Source organism: Amphiura filiformis, chromosome 17 (genome assembly GCF_039555335.1).
Source record: "Amphiura filiformis chromosome 17, Afil_fr2py, whole genome shotgun sequence".
Taxonomy (NCBI): domain Eukaryota; kingdom Metazoa; phylum Echinodermata; class Ophiuroidea; order Amphilepidida; family Amphiuridae; genus Amphiura; species Amphiura filiformis.
Window position 1 is genome coordinate 8,045,835 of NC_092644.1, and position 26,557 is coordinate 8,072,391.

At 35.7% G+C, this 26,557-nt stretch overlaps 1 protein-coding gene across 2 annotated transcripts in view; it reads right to left on the bottom strand.

The window, feature by feature from the left end:
* LOC140136885 (uncharacterized) overlaps positions 1 to 26,427 on the bottom strand; it is a 426,783-nt gene extending 400,356 nt beyond the window's left edge. For both annotated transcript variants that reach the window (XM_072158504.1, XM_072158502.1), the window contains exon 1: positions 25,691 to 26,427. In XM_072158504.1, the coding sequence (XP_072014605.1) occupies positions 25,691 to 25,722 (32 nt within the window). In that variant the 5' untranslated portion in view covers positions 25,723 to 26,427. The remainder of the gene's footprint in view (positions 1 to 25,690) is intronic.
* Positions 26,428 to 26,557: the final 130 nt, after the last annotated feature.

The following is a 26,557-nucleotide window of genomic DNA, read 5'->3' on the forward strand; positions in this document are numbered from 1 at the left end:
TTTTTTGTGCGTGAAGTCAGAGGTTTCCAGTAATAGTCTCAACTTTTTTTGTGGAAAGTGTGGGGGGATGAGGCTGTGGATCACAAAATAGCCCTTTAAGGGATTATAAGTGATTGCTGAACCAGCATACCCGAAAATTTATCAAAATTCAGAAAATTGTATTTCATCTAATCAAATTCCACAGATGGGAATGTAGCAATATTGCAATAATCATACTCACATGAAGATAAACACGAAATGACTTTTAAGTTATTAAACTGATGTTGAAGACCTTGAAATCAAAATGCCAAATTCCTTTTAGGCGTAGCGCTCGTGTAGTACGTGCGGGACATGGGTGTTTATCATCTGGCCTTGTTCAAAATAATATTTGCACGGGTGCTAAGTAGCATGTGAAGTTTTGAAAAGGAACTTTGCGTTATTGCATTTTATTTACCTAGAATTCCATGAGAATACAATGATTTCATAAGAACAAAGATAAAATAAATAGCATATATATTGTGTGGACTTTCTCAAAATTTGTTACAAATTTACTATTCCTTTCTGTGTAAAATTGCAATTGCAAAGGCTTTAATATTTTGGTTATTTCACCAAAGCCCACCCCTAACCATAGACAGTAGAGAGACTGTCTATGCCCTAACTTGAAGAAAGTGTTTGCAATGTGTTTATAAATGATAACCAAGAACTTCTTAATATGTATTTTCATTACAACAATTTAAGGGAACAAATAAGAAAAATAACAAAATATTTGAAAACCTCCAAAAAATTGGTGAGGGCAGGTTATTTATTTTACTTGGCCTAAAGATAAACCTCACACAAATTAGAAATGAATCACAAAATATCTTGAAAATAATATTATTTGTTTATAATCAATCATGTACTTTATGCACCTCTATATACGCTGGCGAAGTTACGTAATAATTGGATTAACTACCATAGCAATAGGTGAAAACAATTTTTGAATATACCGCGCTGCACTGATACATTCACGCGGTACCTCTTCATTGAACCATATCATGCTGATTACTTGCACCTGTAAGATTAGTATCTTTGAAAAGACCAGTATTGTATTCAATATATGATTGCAGACATACACAGTTGATGAGTGTAACCTGCTTGTAGTGCAGCGCGATATGTTCAAAATTTTTTTCACCTAATGCTATGGTAATTAATCCGATTAATTACGTAACTTCGCCAGCGTATGCTACCACTAATAAACAACAAGTAAATGCTACAGTATCACAAATAAGCAACAAGTAATCTTCTTAGCAATAAATGAACAATATTAATATCAAGAGACAGAATAAAATGAGCAATATTATCATCAGTAGACAGCAAATGAAATGTCACTGTAATAATTAGCAGCAAATGAAATGTCACTGTAATAATTAGCAGTGCCAGTATGCAATTAACTATTCTGCCGTCAGCAACTTACAATATTAGCAACGTTAGTTAAACTTAAAGCAATTATGATTCTCTACTCCACAGATTTAAAATTTACAAAATTAAAATTTCAAGAATGTGCATAATTCTAGATCCAATTTGCATTACTCATAAGTCTACATCTAGATTTGTCAAGTTATAAATATTGATATTTTCATTTACAATGCACTCTAACAGATTATCAAGCAAGTCATTAACATGAGTATCTTAGAGCAAAAACCTGTCTGTCAACCCCTCTATAGCTGCAAGGGTGTTGTCGTCTTTGGGCTGTTCCAGTTGAATTCCATACACCCCCTATGAAAGACACATATCAATTTGTAAGCGCTCTTTAACAAAGTCATAGTTCATTGAATTTATAACCGTATGACAAAACAGGTGAAAATAGAAATTTTTTGCACAAGATTTGCAATTTAAAGAAAATTGGCCATTGCTTATTGAAATGAAGCTAGAATATGGACAATATAAGTGTGCTCTTTCATTTATTGAGATAAAATTTGAAAAATATTGCAAGGAACACTTGAGTTTTTGACTTTTAAAACCTACATCTTGGTCAAAAATTGTGCTTGAATAGGTCATTTTCAACAGATTTTTCACATTCACGTTTCTATAAACATGAATTGCGTCATCTGTTTACAGAATAAGAAAAAGTGTTTTTAGCAGGAAGTGTTAGTTTTCGTTTGATATAAAAAAACTTTTCTGATTGGATGCAGGGAACATTCAAGGTTTTGACCAAAACCAATCACAGATGCCTTGTTTTCCACTAGTCACCCGCTAGATCTCACACAGCTCTTATGATGCTATGCACTCAACCGTGTAGTATAAACACAGACTGTGTAGAGGCTAGACTCGATGTGCTTGGAATAATCTGTTTACTCGGGTGTATGGAGGTGGAAACTGCGTAGATGCATTTATAAGAGAATCATTTTGTAGTCAAACCTTTTCATACGTGACCTTAATTTTTCACACAGGGAGTGTGAATTTTATATAGGGTTACCTAAATGGGTGACTCCAAATCTACACCCCCTGTGTGGGAGATTTTAATTCCTGTGTGGTAGGCATGAGCTTTCATGCCTTCCACTTGAAAACTCATGTCTTCCATAGGGGCTGTATGAATTTCAACTGGAACAGCCCATTTTATCTAACGTTTGATACAAAAAAATAGGTCTTTATCACCTTTAAAATGTAATGTGAGTGAACTTTTTTGTCAAATTCAGCAATTCAGCAGACAGCAATGTACTTTATATAAACACAATCATATAGCCCAATGCAAACAGGTCCTGGGGATATTGAGGGTACTATCAGCATTGCAGAGTTCAATTCATATTGATCTGCACCACTGAGAGATTTGTACCAAACATGATGTATCTATGAACAGATTACGCTGACACATGATGTATGGAAGTACATCAGAATAAAATGCATATGTAAGGCATCACAGGTTCTTAAAAATATAAAATTATAAAAAAATACAGATAGACAATTGGTATTTTTGTTTGACAAACCAAGTGAATTTTTACTCACTAGAATATTTTGTCCTTTACATCAAAGGACTTTATCAGGTACGACTAATGGTCATCTGATCCAAGGAACTAGTTTTTGGTGTTGCTTAGTCTGTCCACCAGTCTTAATGCTATGTGTGCTAGCCATAAGCTTCAACATAAAAAGTCCAAGTTTTGAGATATTTTCTCAAAATATCAAGAGCTATCTAAAGAACTAATGAACCAATACTAAGCTTGTTTGTACTCATTTTCTTGCATTTTTCATGTTGATTCCAAATATGGTAATAAAAATTTACAATTCTGAAATTTTTGAAATTTTTAATTTTTTTAAAAACTTGTTGTCTGCAGTCGACATGTGGAGAGAGTTAAAAGCAGATTGTGGCTTAAGAAATATGTGCCCTCCTCTCTGTTCAATTTCTTGCTTGCCCTTCTTAAATACTGATAGTGTAATTGCCTAAGCTCATTGCATTACATTTGAAACATACTTTATGTATAGGTGCTGCTCAAGATACATCATTTAACCATTTAGCAACATTTGGGAGCACAGCTCTATGCAGGAATAGTATGGCAACAACCTATACTGCAGAATCGGCTCCCCAAGTTTTATTCAGTTGTTTTTCTTTCATTTTCCCCTTACAGATGAATTAAGACAATCAGCAGTAAATATTTCTTCCAACTTCTCACTGAATGATTCGCAATGAGATAATTTATACGACTGTGAAAGCTTGAACAGAAGCAATTACTACCTCTTACAGCTTGCTATGTCAAAGGTACGCTCTCCAGGATTTGTTATATCAAAAGTATAGGTTTGTATGTCAAATATGAAACAAAGGTTGTTATGTCAAATCTATCAGTAGATAGCACACAGTGCTACCAGCAGTAGATATCACACACAATGCTATCAGCAGTGAACAAGGTTTGCTATACAATATGTCAAATCTAAACATAACCCAGAAGATAGCACACAATGCTATGAAACAAGATTTGATAGTGATATGTCAAATTTAAACCTAACCCAGTAGATAGCACACAATGCTATGAAACAAGGTTTGCTATGTCAATTCTAAACCTAACCCATTAGACTGCACACAATGCTGTCAACAGTAGATAGCACACACAATGCTATCAGCAGTAGATAGCACACACAATGCTATCAGCAGTAGATAGCACACAATGCTATCAGCAGTAGATAGCACACAATGATATCAGCAGTAGATAGCACACAATGCTATCAGCAGTAGATAGCACACAATGCTATCAGCAGTAGATAGCACACAATGCTATCAGCAGTAGATAGGACACACAATGCTATCAGTAGATAACACAAAATGCTATCAGCAGTAGATAACACACAATGCTATCAGCAGTAGATAGCACACAATGCTATCAGCAGTAGATAGCACACAATGATATCAGCAGTAGATAGCACACAATGCTATCAGCAGTAGATAGCACACAATGCTATCAGCAGTAGATAGCACACAATGCTATCAGCAGTAGATAGCACACAATGCTATCAGCAGTAGATAGGACACACAATGCTATCAGTAGATAACACAAAATGCTATCAGCAGTAGATAACACACAATGCTATCAGCAGTAGATATCACACAATGCTATCAGCAGTAGATAGCACACAATGCTATCAGCAGTAAATAGCACACAATGCTATCAGCAGTAGATAGCACACAATGCTATCAGCAGTAGATAGCACACACAATGCTATCAGCAGTAGATAGCACACAATGCTATCAGCAGTAGATAGGACACACAATGCTATCAGTAGATAACACAAAATGCTATCAGCAGTAGATAACACACAATGCTATCAGCAGTAGATAGCACACAATGCTATCAGCAGTAGATAGCACACAATGCTATCAGCAGTAGATAGCACACAATGCTATCAGCAGTAGATAGGACACACAATGCTATCAGTAGATAACACAAAATGCTATCAGCAGTAGATAACACACAATGCTATCAGCAGTAGATAGGACACACAATGCTATCAGCAGTAGATAGCACACAATGCTATCAGCAGTAGATAGCACATACAATACTATCAGCAGTAGATAGCACACAATGCTATGAAACAAAGTTTGCCAACTATAACCTTAACCATATCTATTACCCTAACCAACCTTATTTCATATCCCACATAGCAAACCTTATTTCATACTAGTATTCGACATAGCATTAGCAAAAAAATTATTTTTGACATGGTGTCCCTTTCACATAGCGAGAGGTCACCATAGCCACCTATGACAATGGAATCACAAAAGTGGACAACTATAAACTTTCACTGTATACTAAATCCAGACCCAATTAGCTCAAAACAACCTGCATCAAATTATACAGTGTGAATATCACCATTGTATTGTAGCATTTCTTTATATGTCCCCTTTTATCATAACCCCCAGTATTAATTTAAACATGGACACAGGTGCAAGTATCAGTTATTCACTCAAAATAAGCACCCAGAAATACAAATTTAGGTACTTTCCACTCTATCATTACAGTCTGTATTGGAATATTGATTCCACTGGCTGGAAACTCTGCGCTTTGGGTTGACAAAACCGCTAGTGGTTATTCCAAAAACTAATTAAACCTTTGCTGATGTAATGACTGTGAAAGTACAAGGTCAGTTTAAAAAGTTCACTTTCCTCCTTTGACATTTTGATACACTTAGCCTCTTGGGAATGTTGTTAATGTGCATTGATATCATGAATCATCATTATAGATGGTGGTTGATTTTATTAAAGCCCCATGTTGAAAATCATTGTTTCCCAGGAAAACAGCAGACAGCTAGACCAGACCATGGCCAGATAGTAACATAAGTGTAGGTTTATTTCACCTTGAAGGCATGGATAGTCGTGCATATGGGCTAATCTTCCCCTAGGCCTAGGCCATATACCATGGATTAGTAGAACTACAACTGGTATCTACTGTGGTCAGTTTATACTCTTCATTTCCATATCTGTTTTTTTTTTCAAAGCGTGGGTTTTAATGAATCAACAAGAACTGATGCTTGCCTATATGAGTTAAAGGGTCGTTGTATCAGTACCTGTGACATTTGGTATCCAATGCATGTCACTGATACAGAAATGAGGTTTTGGTATCAGAAATATATCCATATTATACCATGGAGTAAAATGATACCTGTCACATCTATAGAGCAGTTACAAAATGGGGCTATTCCATTTGAAATCCACACTACCCCTGTGAAAGATTTTGTAAATATTTTCCATAGGGGGAGTATGAATTTTAAATGGAATTAGCACATTAGGCAGCTCCATTTGAATTTCATACACCCTCTGAGAAAGATTCAACCTGAATCTTCCACAGAGGGTGAGTTTCAACTGGAGCTGCCTAATGTGTTAATTCCATTTGAAATTCATACTCCCTCTGTGGAAGATATTTCCAAAATCTTCCACAGGGGTAGTGTGGATTTCAATGGAATTTGTAAGTTCATTTTTTAAAGCAGCTGTAGGCCTACCGCACTTTGATTCTTTTTTATTTGAAAATCCAGCAAGTCCTAATTTTTTTTATGAAGAACAGTATTTCAAAATAAAATAGAATTATTGTTTCTTAAAGGTGAACCTCATTGAAAATAAAGTTATATATCAATGGAAAGCTTATGATGTCAGGATATTAAAAATTATTTTTCCGCTTTTTTTGATTGCTAATAAAGCTGAAAAATTAAAAAATGATTGAATTTTTGGTCTTTTTAAGGCGCCCAAAAAGCACCCAAATCAATCGTCTATGACCTTGGGAATGCTCGTGACGTAAGCTCAGGGTTCGCAGTCACGTGATCCTACTCGGAAACATGTAAACAAGACTTGCTTCCTGTACTTTGCAAGCTGCCCGATTTTCACAATAAAGCTTGAAATTAGAGGAATCTTCAAATTGCTGGTTCCTTCTATATATATTAGAAATAATAGAATTATTGTCAACACATAAATTTTCCTTACATTTTGACAAAATCAGTCATAACTGGCTGGGTATAACTGGGTAATTGAGTTTGAATTTCGGCGCTGGGATCAATCCCATGCGCAAATGCTGCTCCCGTTCATGTCATGGACTGAATAAACATGATCGAATAACAAATTAAATAGTTGTTTGTGACATTCCCTATATATTCTTGATTCATTTTAAAATGTCTAATTTAAAAAAATATCGTCTTGCAGTAATTAAAAAAATAAAAAAAAACCGCCGATTTCATCAAATCCGGCCCATAAAAGGTTTTCATATTTAGCGTATTGCGGTAATACATTCTTTCCACACAATCACGATTGAAAGAAACAGATACTCGGGCAGATACTTTATTATAAAATAAATACAATTTAGGCTTAGTATGCCGTTATTTGATGGAATTCTGAAATCTGAATAAAATTAAAATATTGTCACTTGTGTCATGATTCTTTAATGATAGTACAATCAGTGTACGGTACTGAAAAAGTGAAACATTCATGTTTTATGGATTACCGAACACGATGCGTAAATTGCTGCTGAATTGCAGGGGCGGATATGCACAAACACAGCGACTCGCTTCGGGCTTCGTCCACCGTGTTTCATGGGGTGTTTCAGCAGATTTGATCAATCGTTCCCTTATATTTGGAACATTTACAGGAATAAATTTTGCTGATGAAGTAGCAATAAGTTGGAAATATCAGAATGTGAATATCAAATCGGTCATTTTGTCTGCAAGTTCAGTACAGTCGCGGATACTAAACACTCGGCGTAGTGAGACTCAGTCAGTCACTGACCTCATCCCGTAGGCCTATGTGTGGTATGTATCTATACGAGTTCGCCTATCATACATGACCGGCCATGACTGGTTGTAAAGCTAAGAAATAATTAAAAAATCTTGTACATGTACCTTATTCTATTCCTTCATTTTCTCATTGTGATAAGTTCATCTCAACTTGGTGTGACGATCTGTACTGGTAGCACTAGCAGTTATTTTTTGTAATCTGTTTTCATTCCGGTTCTTGGCTAATCTTACGCTCTTCGTGCTTTACTGTAATATTCCCTATGCATATCGTGGATGGCTTGGCCTATCCCAAATCACCCCGACCAGCACTTTTCCCATTTTTAAATCCACACACTTTATTCAGGAACTTCATTCTTAATTTGATCATGATATTTCCTTCATGTTATTCTTATTTTATTGAAGATATTTTTCATGTAAAGTAAGTTGACAATGACTGAATTCTTGCATTGGCCCGATGCATGCCACAGTAATACACGGACATTGTGTTTACAATCAAACCCGGAAGTAACTGTGTGTCCCTGGGCTGACGTCATCAACGAAAGCGCCCAATTTGAACGATTTCGTTTTGTATTTTAGGGGGGGTGCCAATATCCAATCTTTGCATGGAGATTATGTCTAGCCTGGTACGCTATGCAAATAAAAAATATTCTTTTCTGATTCCTGACATCATAAGCTTTCCATTGATATATAACTTTATTTTCAATGAGGTTCACCTTTAAACGTGATCATCAATATCCTAGCAATGTCGCACCCCTCCACAACCCCATCGACCATAGCGACAGCCCTGTGCCCAATGAATACGGGTTGGAATTTACGATATTTGATACTTACGTTAGAGGGGAGGGGGGAGGGGGTTAGCCTTCTAACGAAAGAACTTTTGTTTATAGGGCTTCATCGAACTTTTGGGTTGTTCCCTAACTAAAAATACACTTGATTTCATTCAATATCCTTGTGACCTTGTCCTCTCCTAACAAAAATACATGTTGTGTACACGGAAGTCACAAAATTTCCCATCTAAATATAGCTCTAAATAGGTTGAAAATACAATGTATCTTACTGTGCTTACTTGCGCTAACAGAAACTAATATCAAAAGCACTAGAAACCAATATCAGAGACAATCACAAAAATTTGAAATCAATGCAGACTATGCAGTATAATACAAGCTTTTTGTACACAAAGCATGTAATGAACAGTGAATGTATTGTATGTATCAATGCCCTTGAAGAACAAGTGCTGCAAGCCGCTCTTGGAATAAAATCTAGTAATTGTGAAGGTATTCTCCTCATTCCACAAAATTACACAGCAACTTTTTATATAAGAAATCTTTCATTGTGTTTTTAATGTATTTCTCTCATTTTTATCTTGCCAAAATGCTGTTTCACTTTATGTGAAGCCCCTCTCCTACAATCTTGATCTAAATCTGTTTCTCCATCTGCCATAAATCTGGCCATATACTTGAGTGTTTGGGCTATAATCATAGCTTCCCAGCAAACACAAAAACGTTTTAAAAACGTTTTAAATAAGTTATATTTGGGCTTTTGGTTTAGGTAAAAACGTTTTAATAACATTAAAATGTCGGGTTATATAAAGGTCATGATAACGTTTTAAAACGTTTTGTATGAAGACACACTACAACAATATTTTTAAATGTTTTCAAAAAATGTTATTGTAAACTATTTTTGCAAACATTTTTGCCAAATATTGTGTCAATAATTATATAACATTATGTTAAAATATTTGAACCCAGCAAACACAGAAATGTTCTTAAAATGTTTTTTTTCAAAACCTTTCAATAACATTTAAATGTCGGGTTATATAAAGGTCATGAAAACGTTTTAAAACGTTATTGAAAATATTTTGGGCAAACATTTTTCGCAAAATATTTTTTCAACTCCAAAATAACATTCTGTTTAGAATGTTTTGTACCAAGTTTTCAAGAATGTTTTTGGAATTTTATTAAAACGTTTTTATACCCTTTATATAACCCGACATTTAAACGTTTTCTGTAAAACATTTTTGTTTGCTGAGCAGTAGATTATCAAAAAATGTTTTTAAGGTTATGAAAACGTTTTATACTCTTAATATACCCTTTATATAACCCGACATTTAAACGTTTTCTGACAACCTTTTATAACCTTTTTGCGAATGATTTCAAAATGTTTTGTGTTTGCTGGGTTATCATATGGTTAGGGATGGGTTATTAGATTAGGGTTAGGACTAGAGTAGGGTTATGGTATACCAAACAGTTAGGGTTATGACATGTCAGCTAACTTAGTGAAAACCAAAAATGCTTTATCACTAAGTCAAAGATGTGTTTTAATACTAATAGCTATCTACTGAAGATAACAGTTCTTGCTTGACACATGGGTAACTCCTGCTTTTTAAATCAAGATTATTAAAATAATCCATTTTCATTAATGAACATTCTATACCAGTACATAATCCTTGGTGATGTCAAAAGACCTTGGTAGGTGATATAAATTGTCTGCATTTTGAGTTGTAAGTGATTAAATAGTGTGCTGTAATCCTTGACATTTCAATAATGATTAGAAAACCTTGCAAATACTGTAAGCAAGAATCGTTCTAGTTCAAAAACAATTGTGCCATTTCTAAATGCAGGGATGAAAACAAGCAGTCATAATTTCCTGAAACTGCTTTTTAAAGGTTTTATCCGAGAGACTCAGATGGTAGGTGGAAGATGGGGGTCAGCAAATTTTGTTCATATTTTGTCAATCAAACATGTGTCCATGAGTATTTACAGTGGAGGTATTAAAAATTTTGAGGACCCCCACTGGGAGATACTGGACCCCCCTCAAATTGACCCCCATGATTGTCTTCTCAGACACAAAAACTTTGAAATGTGCACTAACTTTTGATTAGAGCCACGTAATAATGCGCATCTGCAGACATTTTATTTATACTTCACAGTAATAATACACATTTTGTCTCGACATAACAATTAAAAATTCTTTGTACAACATTTGGGTTGTTCCATTTTCAGAGAGGGGTGTAATGGCCTTTTCAGCAATTGTGTAAATGTGAAAAATCTTAACTTTGAAGCAAAATTTGCAAGATGATTGTGAGAGTTCCTCAATATTTTTGTCAAAGTTATTTACTTGTTGGATAAAGTAGATATAGGTTGATCAATTGAGCAAATAAAAATCGTGGAGACTTTTTCCGTTTTAAAATGAGCACATCTTACTTTATGCTCTTTTTCAGAAAAGTGCAAAATACTAATTTTGAAGCAAAGTTTGCAAGATGATTGTGAGAGTTCCTCAATATTTTTGTCAAAGTTATTTACTTGTTGGATAAAGTAGATATAGGTTGAACAATTGAGCAAATAAAAATCATGGAGACTTTTTCCGTTTTAAAATGAGCACATCTTACTTTATGCTCTTTTTCAGAAAAGTGCAAAATTGCGATATTTTCATGCTAAACTCAGGTACGGTGATTTTTCTAAGTTTAAAAATGAAATTTGATGAAAAGGGAGCCTATCAGAAGTAAACAACATCAACAAAACTATTACATAATATAGGGGCCTAAATTGTGTTGGATAAATGCTTATAGAACAGGACTATTCTATAAAGGGGTTCAGTACCCCGGGTCAGTACTAAAATTCTGTCTGTGCTGATTTAAAACCTTTTTGCATCATGCTTTATGCACCCTCAAATGAATATTACCTTTTTCTTCCAAGGAACGCAGATGAGATAGGGCCTACAATAATTATTTTCTATCACTATGTAGTTAACAACAAAGACAATAATATATTGGAACACTACATTGATCAAGTAGGGGTGTTATTGTGTTAAACATAAAAATGCTTATGTATCTATGATTCTCGATTTTTGAAATACCAAAAATGCTGACACATTATATGGATTTTGGGGTTTGTATTGAGGATCCTTTGATGGTCAATATACTAGTAAACTGCTCTCTTTCATCTGAGTGACCTCTGTCTATTAAGGGGGCGCAGACCACCAAATAAACTCTCCATCATAGTGAAAAGCATGTAAAAATCAACATTTTTAAGCGGCAATTCTACCACGCATGACAATAGTTTTCTTTATTTTTAGCTGTATTAAATAAAGCCTAAATTTTCACTTAAGCTCCAATTTTAACAAAGGTTAGAAAGTGATGCTGCTATTTCAACGTCGAAATTAGTACTAAAACGGGCTCTGTTAGCAGTTATCCGGAGAGGGCCTATACTTTTCTTGTGAAATCGAATTTGCTTAATGTTACTGGGGAAATTCGCTTAAATATTAGTATAAATGGCCATTGCCATGACAACTGCCTTCTCTTTGAAATCTCCAATACATGTAGCTTAAAATTAAAGAATCCATGTATATCAATAGTATACTTATAAAGTGTAATACAAACTTTTTTAATGCAACAAATTGCTCAAAATGAAGAAAATGGGTCAATTTGGGGTCAAACTGCCCAAAATTCAAAGATCATAGATTACTGGGGAAATTCGCTTAAATATTAGTATAAATGGCCATTGCCATGGCAATTGCCTTCCTTTGAAATCTCCTAATACATGTAACTTAAAATTAAAGAATCCATATATCAATAATATACTCATTAAGTGTAATACAAACTTTTTAATGCAACAAATTGCTCAAAATTTGGGGTCAAACTGCCCAAAATTCAAAGGTCATAGGTCACAGAAAAATGTTGTTGCTGTCATCTGGGATGAGGGAGGCAACAAAAGTTGGTATATTGGGTTTTACCTTGATGATAATTGGGATGAAACGCTGGGGACAAAACCTTCGAGTGGATCACCTGATGCTGCGTTGGTACTGATACCGGAGATGAAAGTTAGCAGCGACCACATGGCACTGATGATGATATCTAGGACACTATCATGCAGCAGTTTGAGATTGTGCCTGTGACACTTATCAGTTTCCGTAGCAACATAACAAGTAGCCATTTATATTATGTTTTTTTTTGTAAATTTTACCTCATATTGTGGAGATGTCCTTAAAAATTTTACTCCCAAATAGCCAGTATTGGGGATAACAAATTTTCTTCCCCTCATCTTATTTTAACATACCACTGTCACCGTAGAAGGTCAAGGGTCAATACACATGGGTTAGTTGGAGCTCTCCCATACTGACAGTGTAAAAAAAGAGATCAGGAAAAGAGAATTTATTATCCCTGATACTGGCTATTCGGTAAAATGTTTAGGTCATGTTCACATGATGAGGGAATTTGTCAAATGTTACTGGGGAAATTTGCTTTAAAATTAGAATATATGGCGTTGCCATGGAAACTACATTCTCTCTTTGAATTGTCCTAGCTCACAATTAAAGAAGCCTCATATAATCAGTAATATAAAGTGTAATACAAACTTGTGTAATGCAAGAAATTGCTAAAAATGTAAATACAATAAAATCCATTAAACTATCAAAATTGTATAAAAGTCTGCAGTGCAAAAATCTACATTTTTTACTTGATGTAACGTATGTTGTGTGTCTATTTCGTTTTTCCATTTTATAGTGTTATGTAAGTTTTTACCTGTTGTCTAGCTTTTTCTGTAATTTAAATATGAGGTCTATGGGCCTGGTTCAAAATTTGGGTAAAAAAGGTGCATTGGGTCAGAAATGGTCGTAACTCAACACATGAAGATTTGAGACTACTTCTAACTGCATAAATAGATTGATTGACCAAAAAAAAAACATAGACTAGACACCAGAACCTGGTAAAAAGACAAAAAATGACAAAGTTATGGCTAAAAATGTGATTTTCAGGGAAAAATGTGGCCATTTTGGATTTTTGCTGTGCACATTCTTTTTTGAAACCCAGGCTTAACATTTTGTAATTTCATGTTGAGATAGGCCTAGGTTAAATAGAACATACAAAAAACCTTATCCCGAAGCAAAACAAAACAAGTCTCATTTATAGCCCACCCTAGCATTAAGTTCCACCCCAGGTTATTAGGATTTAGTACTTTGGGGTATGGGGCCCTACTAGGCCTAGTTCCTATAGCTTAAGTACTGATGCATGTGAAATAATTAAGAATCAGAATAGGAGCTTGTGATTTTCATAATAATCATAATACCACTAACATGTATGAATACTGAGCTTGTGACATGACAGGGGCTCATATTCAAGGAGCATTATCTACTGGCGATTTTACCAATATGCTGTAAAAGAGAAACACCTACCCCTGTACTTGATTTGCATTCCTAAATGTGGTTCTTAACTCCTCAATGACTATTGGCTCAAGAAAAGGGACTGCTACAGTGAAATGATCGTACATTTGATGTTGGTGTTATATACAGCATCATTATACCAATGTCACATATTGGGAAAATCCATGTTTGTGTTCTATGAAAAGTAAAAAGTCTCCATGATTTTTATTGCATTATATAAATGACCCATGTACAGAGGTTCTCTCCTGTAATGAACAATTTGAGAAAGATTGAGGAACTCCTACAATGACGTCACAAAGTAGAGGGATATTTCACTTTTTTCAAAAGTTGTAAAATGTGAAATATGGGCCCCCACCCTGTTCATAAATGGACATCCCAATATAAACATTTGTTGTTTTATATTTTTTGATAAAGACAAAGGATGAAAGAAGATGTGTAGAAAAATTTACTTTCATAGATGCTTGTCTTAGGTGCCAAAAATGTGTTCAAAAATGGCATAAAACGGCATTTTACAAGTCAGGGAAATACGTGTTAGGGGCATATTTTAGGGGCCCATATTTCCCAGGAGGGGGCATAGCAGATTTTTTTATACTGATTATTATGAACACTTATCCAAACTTATTAAATTGCCAAAATATGGTTGAAATTTGCTGACCCCCATCTTCCACCTTTTTCCTATGGCATCAGTATTTCTCAGAAAATCTCTCTTAACATTTCCTGAAATTGTGTATTTCCCTATACTTTGTACAGGGCAGATCCAAGCAAAATTTCCCCGGGAAAATGTCCTTAAATCAGACAATTTCCTGAAGATTTACATACCTGTATTTGAAAAGCAGATCATCAAATATGACAAATAAAACAGTTAGTATATTGTACAATTTGCTGACAAAAATACCCTCTTCTTTTCTAAAATGTTTGATATTTTCACACAATAATATTGTGCATCATATCCAAATATACCTTCTTAACAATAAAGCCTGCAATGCTCTAATTGCAACAAAATCAAATGTTTTTGTATTTCTTGTAAATTCACGAATTGTCAAACATGCATAGTGAGCTATTGTTGCATCTCTCTAACAGTTACTACTACAAGTGTATAACACCATTTCATGAAAAATCAACTGAAGCTATCAGCAATCTTACAACCGCTTCGCGCGGGTCCCTGCTAGTTGAGTAAACGGGAGCGGTTAGTAAACGGGGGTGGTTAGTAAACATGGTCAACGGTGATGATAATCATGGTGTCTTGGAGATTATTCATCCAGTATAGTAATGATCATGTAAGCTTGATAACCATATGTTGGCTACTGTCATATTAAAGAAGCTATGACTAAAATGATTATCCAGACCTGTGATAATGTTGTTACTGACTCAATCTCTCAGATTTCTTTTAAAACAGCTCGTGACAAAATGGTTGATTTTAACTTTATCCCAACAAACATAAAACATTAATGTTAGAAGAGGTTGCTAGAAAAAGTTTCATTTTTGAATTCAAGGTCTTTGCTTTGACCAAGTTTCCAATTCTGAGGCGACACAGCCGGCTGCACGGCGCTGCCAGCGACACAATGGTGCTTCATTGGCCATTCAAAAGGTGGCGACAAAAAACTTCCGAGTGTGCCCCCCCCCCCTTCCCAAATTCCTGGATCTGCCCATAGGGCCTGCACTTTGGCTCGACATTTGAAAGGGGCGTGAATTCATTTTTGGATACGCCCCTATTATAATTAGGTAATACTCGACTCACACATTCCCTATATGTATATACATGTACCACATGTAGGCCTAGTAAATCTGCCTGCTTTATCTGTATTGTGCCGTTCTTAAGCAAATACGGTAGTTAAACACGATTTCATCAAACATTATAACAATAGCTCTTTTACAGTGTGCAATCATCCCGGAAATAATTGGGCAATAATAGAGGATGTGCGTGAAATTATTGATTGGCTCCATACAAAGGAATTGAACCGGTGTCCTTCACGTAATCATGGCGCAATGCAGTGCATTCAATCAAACGTTGTCGTCAACCTATTTGATCGTATAGTGCATTTGTTATGTGTGTGAGACGAGCTGTCGCGGTAGATTGCAATAGCATGTAATCATGCTTTTGTTGAATGAATTTGAGTACTCCGCCATATTTACGGTATGATACGTCATAATCTAGGTGATTATTTGCATTGGATGTCTTGAATACGCTGGCGAGATTGTGTAATAATCGGATTAATGCTATAACAGTAGGTGAATACAAGTTTTGAATATATCGCGTTGCAAAGCCCCATTCAGTGATCCCAGCGAAAGTGAAAAAAAAAAAATCAAATTGTTACTTTTATAAAAATTTTTTAATGAAAACAATTGGCAAAAAACCAAGAAAACGGCAGTATTGACGAAGTTGAAGCCCCATTCAAATACATGTAGCTAATTTATATATACTGTCAGTATATAAATTACAGATTCAACGTAAATGCATTATTTTTGTCTTAAATAGGCCTACACGGCTTAGGGCTGAACCACTAGCAGAAGACACCAAGTTGATGTTTTATGACCTTTGACATTCTTTTGTGGCGAGTGACATGGTCAGTTCAATTCACGCCGAGTGTCCTTGACAGGTTTAACTCTGCTTCAGTGGTCATGAAAGAATTCAAAAGATAACCTCTGCCCCAACAATCCCAAGCAATTGTCTGAAACTGCTCTTCGGATGATGTATCATAAGAACTCAGTCGTCAAATGTGATGCGATCAAGCAAAATCAGTCGGAACTCGGCAATAATAAATTTTCAGTTTCTTACAGGATAGTAAAACACATTTACAAAGCTTGATTTTGCAGAAAACCCCATTGAAATTAAACAACCAGTTCCAAAATTATGAGCAATTAAAGAGTTTCCAAAACAAGAGGAAACAAAAGGAAATATTTCCTTTATTCGGCTATATCTCAAAATCAATATTTCCGAGTTCCGACTGATTTTGCTTGATCGCATCACAAATGATGATAGTCATATAATGACCAAAAGATTATTACTGACTATATCATTGAAGACTGAGTTCCGCAGTCTTGTACAAAATCTGAATTTTGATGATTTTTACGATCGTCGGGATGAAAAAAAAAATCACTGAATGGGCCGTTAGTTCCAACAACTCTTACACTGGCAATATGAATCAAAAAAATAAAGAAAAAAATAAAGAAAACAAGAAAAAAAAAAAAGACAAAGAAAAGAAACAATAAAAGAAAAACAAATATGAAAAGTTCGAACAATATTTGGTTTATAAAATTAATGTGACCGTGATGAGGCTCGAACTCACCACCTTCCGATTTAAAGTTCGAGCGCTAGTGTACCAAATTCTGATGCCTTACCAAGTGAGCTGTGCTCCTGAGGTACGAAAAAAAAAATACACTGTATACCTGCTTGTGTCGGTAATTGATTTACTCAAATTCCATAATGGTACAGTGCAACAGAGCAAAAATGCCCAAAATTTAAAAGCTATATAATTTATGACCACTATACACTACACATAAAATACTAATACAAGGGAATTTCAACGTAAGAATCCAAACAATTAAGTACCAACATGCACAGCATTGTCCTTATATCACATTTGGGTTTTTAACAAAATGTTATCAAACCTCTACTGTGATTGGCAGCTGCACAAGGCATCTCTTTGATAGTTGATAATGGCCATCCATTCAGCAAGTGGCTACTAACTGACCTTGACAGGCTTGAATGAGCACTGTCATCTGCTACAAAACCATCACGCTCTAGGACCTGGTCACTAACTAAAGTACTAAATGCATTCTGCAAAATGCGCTCTGACCAATTTATAAAGCATTTCATTAGCTTTAATTTGACATATTGTTTGACATAGGCCTATTTGGAATTAAGGTAAATCATTAAATAAAATATTTATTAATTAATCAATTATGTCAATTAATTAAAAATTTAATGCAAATATGCATATTTTTCTGACAGAATTGTAGGATTTGACAAGAGCCATCTTTCTTGTAAGTTTGATTCTTATAACATACCGGGTATCAGTATTGCGTCCCGTTATAGTTGCAGAAAAAAAAACGCGTGCAGGACACCCCCCGAGGATCGTCGTTTTACAATCATTATAACATTCATTGGCGCTAGTAGTAGTAAATTCCAATTTTCTTTGCTTTACCTCACTTGTTCTGCTCAAAATTAAAGGGACATATCTGACAGTAAAAGCTTACATTTTATGGAAATTATGTTTAACTATTTGCTTAAACAGCACAAAACAGATAAATCAGACAAATTTACTATACATAGGCCTATACATGTATGGTATGCCAAGGACTGTTTAATACTTCGAGGACTGTTATATATCAAAAATGTGAAAAATATCAAATTTTAATAATTTGTCATAAAATTTGTATTATATCGTGAATTTCAAACAATGAAATTTATTTGATATCAGAAAGACATTCTTCAGTATTCAAAATGCAATTCGATATGTCTGATGTGCTCTCATGTCCCACAAAAATACTATCGAAACGCTCAAAACGCTCATTCCAGATCCCTTAATTTGGTTAATATTCTTTGTCTTTTTTTTTCTTTTCTTGTTTTATTTATTTTTTCTTTATTTTCTTTGATTTATATTGCCAGGGTAAGGAGAGGAGTGAACTATAGGCCCATTCAGTGATTTTTTGATTTTTTTTTCATCCCGGCGATCGTAAAAATCATCAAAATTCAGATTTTGGATACTAGACTGCGGACTCAGTCTTCAATGATAGTCAGTAATTTTTATATTTTGGACATTATTATGACTATCATTTGAGGACTGATGATCCGAGGAGCAGTTTCAGACAATTGCTTGGGATTATTGGGGCAGAGGTTATCTTTTGAATTCTTTCATGACCACTGAAGCATAGTCAAACCTGTCAAGGACACTCGGCGTGAATTGAAATACCATGTCACTCGCCACAAAAGAATGTCAAAGGTCATAAAACACCACTTTGGTGTCTTCTGCTATCTAAAGGCCTATGGCTGATTTTGTACCTTTCGTCATTGTCATAGATGTGCTAACATAGCTTGCTAGTGCAGTGGTTCAGCCGAAAGCCGTGTGTCTAAGACAAAAATAATGCATTTACGTGAGTCTGTAATTTATATACCGGTATACTGACAGTATATAAATTAGCTACATGTATTTGAATGGGGCTTCAACTTCGTCAATACTGTCGCTTTTCCTGTTTTGTTTTTTTTTGCCATTTGTTTTCATTAAAAAATTTATAAACGTAACAATTTGATTTTTTTTTCACTTTCGCTGGGATCACTGAATGGGACTTTATAGCGCGGATTATTCAAAACTTGTTTTTACCTTCTGCTATATAGTATTAATCCGATTATTACATAACTTTGCCAGCGTATTCAAGACATAGGTTATGTAGGGATAAACTGTACATGGGTATAGAGGCCCTGCATGCTTTTATCGATTGGCTCCAAACAAAGGATTTGAACCGGTGTCCTTCACCGTAATCACGGCGCAGTCCATTCAATCAAATGTTGTCAGTGTGCGAGACGAACGATGTATAAATCTGGAGGTCACATTATCACTTATCATGCTTATTGTAAAAAGTTTGTCCAATGCATATACTGTGTGTATTGTTCCCGGGTATTGTCAATGCAGTCAAGCAAACAGATATTATATTTTGAAAAGGCCGCTATAGTATATTCACAGGGGTGTCTTGAATGGCCAATCATATGGGACATAATCAAATTGCAGTGACTGCTTCCTTTGTTACCACATGTCAGTCATCTTGTGATTATTGGACCATGTAAACCTGCAAAAAACGAGCCAAAGTGCAGGCCCTATGCACTGTCTCAGAGAAGCAGTCAATCACGTACACGTACGTACGTAGGCCTACTCGCGTAAGTCAACATTAAGGTGGCTGTGTACTCTCAGACATGCATGTAGTAAAAGTGCAATAACTCTGTAATTATTCGCGCAAAACATATAAAAGTTACATTTTTATGAAGGCAAGACATCAATAAATCTTACTATAAATACAGATTTGGGGGTAAAAACAACAATATTGAAGAAAATCACAAAAAAGTGAGTTTTTGGCAATATTTGTTAGGTACATCATAACAAAAAAACACTCTTTCCAAAATATTTTATTTTGTTTTTAGCTCAATCTTGAGGCTCCATTCCAAAAACGTTTTTTTTTATTTTTTTGATATTGGCCTTATTTTTGAGATATTGACCATATAAGGCATCAAAATGAACTTTTTAAAATTCAAAACGCCTATTTGCACAAAATGATGCCCAAAATCGGAAATAGACCAAAATATAAAAAAATGAGAAAACCGTTTCTTGAGTCGATCATGCTTTTTACGATGATCATATTTGCTTACCTATAGATGCTGTATTTATTGAGTTATCGTGTACCTAAATCGTCATTTTACCGAGAAAATGAACATTGAAATAATGGCCGTTGAAGTTTAAAGTGGTCACATTTTGCACTTTCATCGAATCTCACAGGAGAATCGACAGTTTTCGTTTTATAACTTATATTACGTGAACATCGGGTAAATCCACAGCCCCTTGAGAAGTTTGAGCGAAATCCATTCATAACTTGATATTTAAATCGGGGAAAGAACTTGAAAAAACCCACATTTTATCAGCTAAAACGGAGCCATTTGACCACTAGGTTTTTGTGAAATCAGTGCTTCCGTGGTGTTTCCATAAGATGCGCCACAGATGCAGATAAGCGTCAAGCGTATCGTCAGCGTGATTTGTCGTTAACAAATTGCGCGATCGCATAACGCGATGAGTTGTTGCTTGTGCGTGTACCTTGCTGGTACAACAAAGATTTTCTTTCCTTTTCAATTTCAAACACGAGTGGAATAGTGAAATAAAATCCTTAAAATATTGCAGTTTGAGTTTACAAATCTTGATTTTCATTCCTTGTATTTATAAAAAACATAACAAGGTACAAACATATCATAAAAACTCAATTTTGAGAAAGAAAGAATGTCTAGAGTACACAGCCGCGTTAAGTGCGTCCATACCATGCGCAGCAATGCGCGCTGAAACCATGTACGCCAGCGCAGGTGCGTGACTCGCCACTTACCGCGCGTGTTGGACATCGCTTGCATTTGACGCGTTTGCTGTCATGACCTGACCCATAAGGTTATTGACCTCAACGGCCTAGCAACCGACCATTTTTTTTGTTATTTCCATAGTGATTGAATAGTTTTGCAAAAATGAGCGTCAGATGGTTTAATGGCAATATGTAGGCCTACCCGATCAATGTACGAATAAATCAGAGCTGAAAGTCAAATCATCTCGGAGACTGCTTCTGGACAAGATTTAGCGACTCCTTTGGGATAAAACATAAAACATTAATGTTAGAAGAGGTTGCTAGAAAAAGTTTCATTTTCGAATTCAAGGTCCTTGCTTTGACCAAGTTTCCAATTCTGAGGCGACACAGCCGGCTGCACGGCGCGCGACACAATGGTGCTTCGTGGCCATTCAAAAAGGTGGCGACAAAAAACTTCCGAGTGTGCCCTCCCCCCCCTTCCCAAATTCCTGGATCCGCCACTGTCTCAGAGAAGCAGTCAATCACGTACACGTACGTAGGCCTAATCGCGATAAGCCAACATTAAGTGCGTCCATACCATGCGCAGCAATGCGCGTGAAACCATGTACGCGCAGGTGCGTGACTCGCCACTTACCGCGCGTGTTGGATATCACTTGCATTTGACGCGTTTGCTGTCATGACCTGACCCATAAGGTTATTGACCTCAACGGCCTAGCAACCGACCATTTTTTTTGTTATTTCCATAGTGATTGAATAGTTTTGCAAAAATGAACATCAGATGGTTTAATGGCAATATGTACCCAATCAATGTACGAATAAATCAGAGCTGAAAGTCAAATCATCTCAGAGACTGCTTCTGGACAAGATTTAGCGACTTCCTTTTATTTATATAGATAAACAAGCCTGAGTCCCAGTTAGTAACACTCTGGTAACTTACGCAAGCAGGGATTATATAGCACCTGTAATAGCGATAATTGTAAACCAGTCCGCAAGTCTATCTACTGATGGGGAGATCAACAAGTAAGCACCTACATGTAAATTATATATACAGCATATCAAATGTTCGTGAAATCAAAATCTAAACCAATGCTTCTAGATATCGCAAATGGCCTGGGAGACCTGGCATTAAAAGGTCTTCCCCTGCGCCTTGCACGTCATCAACCGATCAAATGCCTGAGGAAGTCCGGTAATAACAGATGCAACATTGCCAGTGAGTTGCCAATTTTGATTTCCAGTATTAGATTTAACCCCCTGAGCACTACCTGCAGATCTAACATTGCCTCTGATTGGTCATTTACATAATATTTTCAGTTTAATCACCAATCAGAATGGAGCTTTGCAAATAATTCATCCCAATTTCTTTGCATGGTGAAATTATTCTAACAATGTTGCTGATTGGTCCAATTGATAATGAAAACTTCTTTTTGACCAATCGGCAGGTAGTTCTCATGGGGTTAATGTCAAAAGTAAAGATCAACACATTTTCAAGGCTACATCAATAGTGTCTGACTTCAAGTTACATTCTGAAGTCACAGAAAGTAGTTTATCGACCAGTATATCTACTGAAGATAGCAAAAATTGCATTGGCGTTGACTGGTTGGCGGGAATGTAAGAATGTCATTGATCATAAGTTAACCCCATGGGCAATACTGCCTTTCTTACAGTGCCCCTGTTTGGTTACTCAGATGATTATATTATGTAATTAACCAATCAAAATAAAGCTGTTATATCTCTTAGCAACTTTAAGCTTAAACCCCATTTGCAATAATTTATGAGCTGCAAAGATCAAATGTCGTACATCTACCATCACAGTAGTGTGATAAGCTGTAATAGTGGTGTATGGCTTATTAGACAAATTTAAATAATTAATTTGATTGAGGATTTACATCCAGGGATAGTGTTCTGTTATTTATTATGCTAATTTGAGATGATGTGCTTTTTTGTGTTGTATCAGTTGAATGAAAGTTTTGAGTATTTCCTTAGGTTAAGGGTGGTCTTAACCTTGGAAGTATGGAAATTTTTGGGCCTCATAACTGCTAAAAATAAACATTTTGCCCAAATCTGACCTCACAGATGAATTGATCAAGTCTTTGCCATACTAAATATGTATACCTTTATACACTTTAGACCAACTATTTAGCAGTTCAAATTCGCTGTAGAAGTGATGTACTCTACTCTTTAGCACTGTAGAACCATTGCAGGATTTGTAAAAGAAAGTCTGTAATGTGGGTTATTCCTTCATGTAATTTTACACGAAATTAGGGTTAGGGTTAGGGTTAAGGTTAGGGTTAGGATTAGGGTTATGATTAGGATTAGGCTTAGGGTTAGGATTAGGGTTAGAGTTAGGATTTTATTACATGAAATAATTACATGAAGGATCGACCGTAATGTGCTAATGCCAAGCTCTATTATCTGTTATTTTTCATACAGCATGTTTGATTCTAAAATCCAAAGTCAATTGCAATCATGTAAACAACAAAATTCTATTATATCCTCCTGTCTTTTTTAATGATTATCAAGATATAGGTCAAATGTAAAGTACCTACATTATATAAGCCAGCATGCGAGTAAATGTAAATATTGGCAAATATACATCCCATATTATGTTCACTGATGATTATACCTAGTAACTATGATAAATGAAATGATGCACATATGAACAAATCAATAATTGGATGAACATAAATTGACAATGGTAGCAGTCATTAAAAATGGCCTGTGGCTAATATAATATCACATCATGAACATATTAATTGCGTCCCTGGAATTGCATTCCTAAACCATTTTGATGAATAGTATATCATGATTGTTCAGGGTAATTATCAGAAAAAATACACATATTGTAACCAAACTAAATGGAAAAATGATTTTTTTTACACTGTGGTGAGACAAGAGAAAGCAGCTTATTTTTTTTAAGCGAAATTATTATATATTTTGCATATATTTTGCATATTTTTAATATATTCTGCTTTTTAAAGCGGAGTACTCTAAAAGTCATAAAAAAATCAGATTTTGGCCCTTTTTGAATGAGCATAAATATGCTAATAATGTATATAGCAAATGTACACTACAAGATTCCCATTGCTACCGACACCAGGGGTCCACTGCTACTCGGCTACTTTGTGGCTACTCTAAGAGTACCAGTGCAGTACCAATCCTGTACACATGTATTGTACATGTACAAGTGATTCTGTTAAGTGTACTCTAAAGTACTCACACAGGTACTTTTGAGTACCAATACTCTCAAGTACCAATGAGGTAGCTGGGCAGCAGTGTACCTCTGGGGCAGCATCAATAGGAATCTGGTAGTGTATCTTTAATAATTACAGCATTTGACATTTAACATAAGCATTTAACATGGGAGTATTAAATTAAAAAGGCTATTAACAATAACCAGGCCGGGTAAATACCAGTACAGACAAATAAAGCAATTATTTTAATAAATGATGGAAAAATATTCTTAATCATTTTGGTGAGCTCATGATATTTGTAATGATACTAAATGACCGAATGTTGTAAAAGCAATAACAAATAAACTCAGTCACAGTTGAGATTGGGTTAAGAATTTCTTTTCTCTTGACCCAGAGGACAGTAACATTGTTCAACTGATTTGTTGAGAGTTGCTTTCTTTTCAAATCTGTTCCTCTCTTTCCTTTCCACATACATGCGTATTTTTTGGGGAGGGGGCTTTTGGGCGCCAGCCCCGGAAAAAAAATAGGGCGGCAAAAACGAAGGGCGGAAAAAGAAGGCGGCAAAAACAGGGGGAAAAGTGAAGGGGCGGCAAAACAATTAGCAAAGAAAAAAAGGCGCAATAAATTGAAAAAGCATAAAAATTTGAAAAAGGTTGCTTTAAGGGCGCTATCGCCTAAAATCCTTTTTTTTTTTTTCTTTTTTTTTTTTTGCTCTTCACTTTTCAAACGACCGTGAAAAAAAATTGGGTCAACCTTTTCGGGCTGTTAAGGAAGGCGGCAAAATTGTTTCTTCTTCAGCCCCGGGGTTGGGCGGCCACGATGCGCCACTGACATAGGTCGACATCTCGGCTTTCCAGCCTGTCTTGAGCTTTCCAGCCTGTCTTGAGCATTTGCATGATTCCACCAGGACTTTAGAAAAGGGCCGTAGCAACAGCCTCGGGCCTCATGGACAATGAGAAGTGTGGGCTCTTTTAACATCTCCTTTATCAGCCCTAATTTCATTTTTGTGTTTACTTGGGGCCCCTGAACCCTCAGGCCCGTGGACTTCATCCATCCTGTCCACCCACTTGCTAAGCCCCTGCCTTAAAAGCGACTCATCCGATGTGTCTTCACACAAATGACACAAACAAACAAAATAATGAAAAATTATATAGGCAATCCTCAGTTTTAATTTTTTATCATTAATTAGCATAGGCATGGATCAAAAGAATGGGGAATTAGGAAGCTCATTCTCATGAAATGCTGGTGTTTAGAGGGAAACTCTGGTGTTTGGAGGGAAATTGTGTCTTTTTTGTGTATAAAAACATGCTATAAATGGGAAAGTCCGGGGGGAAAGTTAGCTTACTTCCCGTGAAATTAGCATTTTTTTCAGGCTCTAGTTATAGGGCTAGTGTTAGGCATCAGAATTAGGGTTAGGATCATAGGGTTAGGTTTGGGGTTAGGGTCAGCTGTTGGGCAAAATAATCTAAAAAACCCCCAAAAAAAACAACCAAGGACTGCCAAATAATATAACAATTTGAATTTATCAGAACACAAATAGCACTTGGATTTTGATATTGCTTTATCATATTATTACTTACTTTAGCTTCGGTGGAACTCGCCTACTACTCATTTTGACTTTGTACAATGTTGCTGAGCTGTGGTATAAAAATGAATCCAATCCGGACAGATGAAAGCAAACTCGCGATTGAATACACAGTATAAATGAAGGTTTATATTCCTGGGTTTTTTGATATCCAAACTCGTAATAGAAAATGCAGTGACTTAGATCGATGGTAGAGTTGGATTTCGACAGCTCAGACACACGGTCACGGTGTGTTCTGTGGTGTAAAAGTAAAACTGTTGAGTCTAATAAAAGTTTGCAAATTATAGCGTTTGGTTATCCTGTTGATGAGATTAGTCCGTCCACGGGCAAATTGGTAATGAAATCCTCCTTCCTGAAATTCTTCAATGTCATGTGTTTATATCCGTATTGCGTAGGTTAAATCCACGAGGCGTGTCAATCATAAGCTTACCGGAATTCATCACAACACAGTCACAAAGTCATAAAACGAACGTAGCTCATCAATTCCGTCTTTTGTCTAGCTTTTTAGCCAAAGTAACACAGTGGACATGACAGTAATGAGACCTTTCCACTATTGTTGAAACTTTATAATTCAAGCATTGTGATTGGTGCTGACACTATTCCCGCCTTTTTCACGAGTCTTTCTTGATAATTGGAAGCTGATTGGTCACTATGCTGTCGTCTGCTCAACCACGTGTGTTTACTCGCACATTGATATTTCCCTCACACATTCCATTCCAATTAGGTATGCATAACACATGATTTAGGTGACATTGTTTTCCCGACTTCACGGTATCAAACATTAAATTTGATCATCATTCATCATCAATCAAAGATAGATGAAAGTAATCGGACTCCATTTTAAAATAGTCAGTCAGCGGCG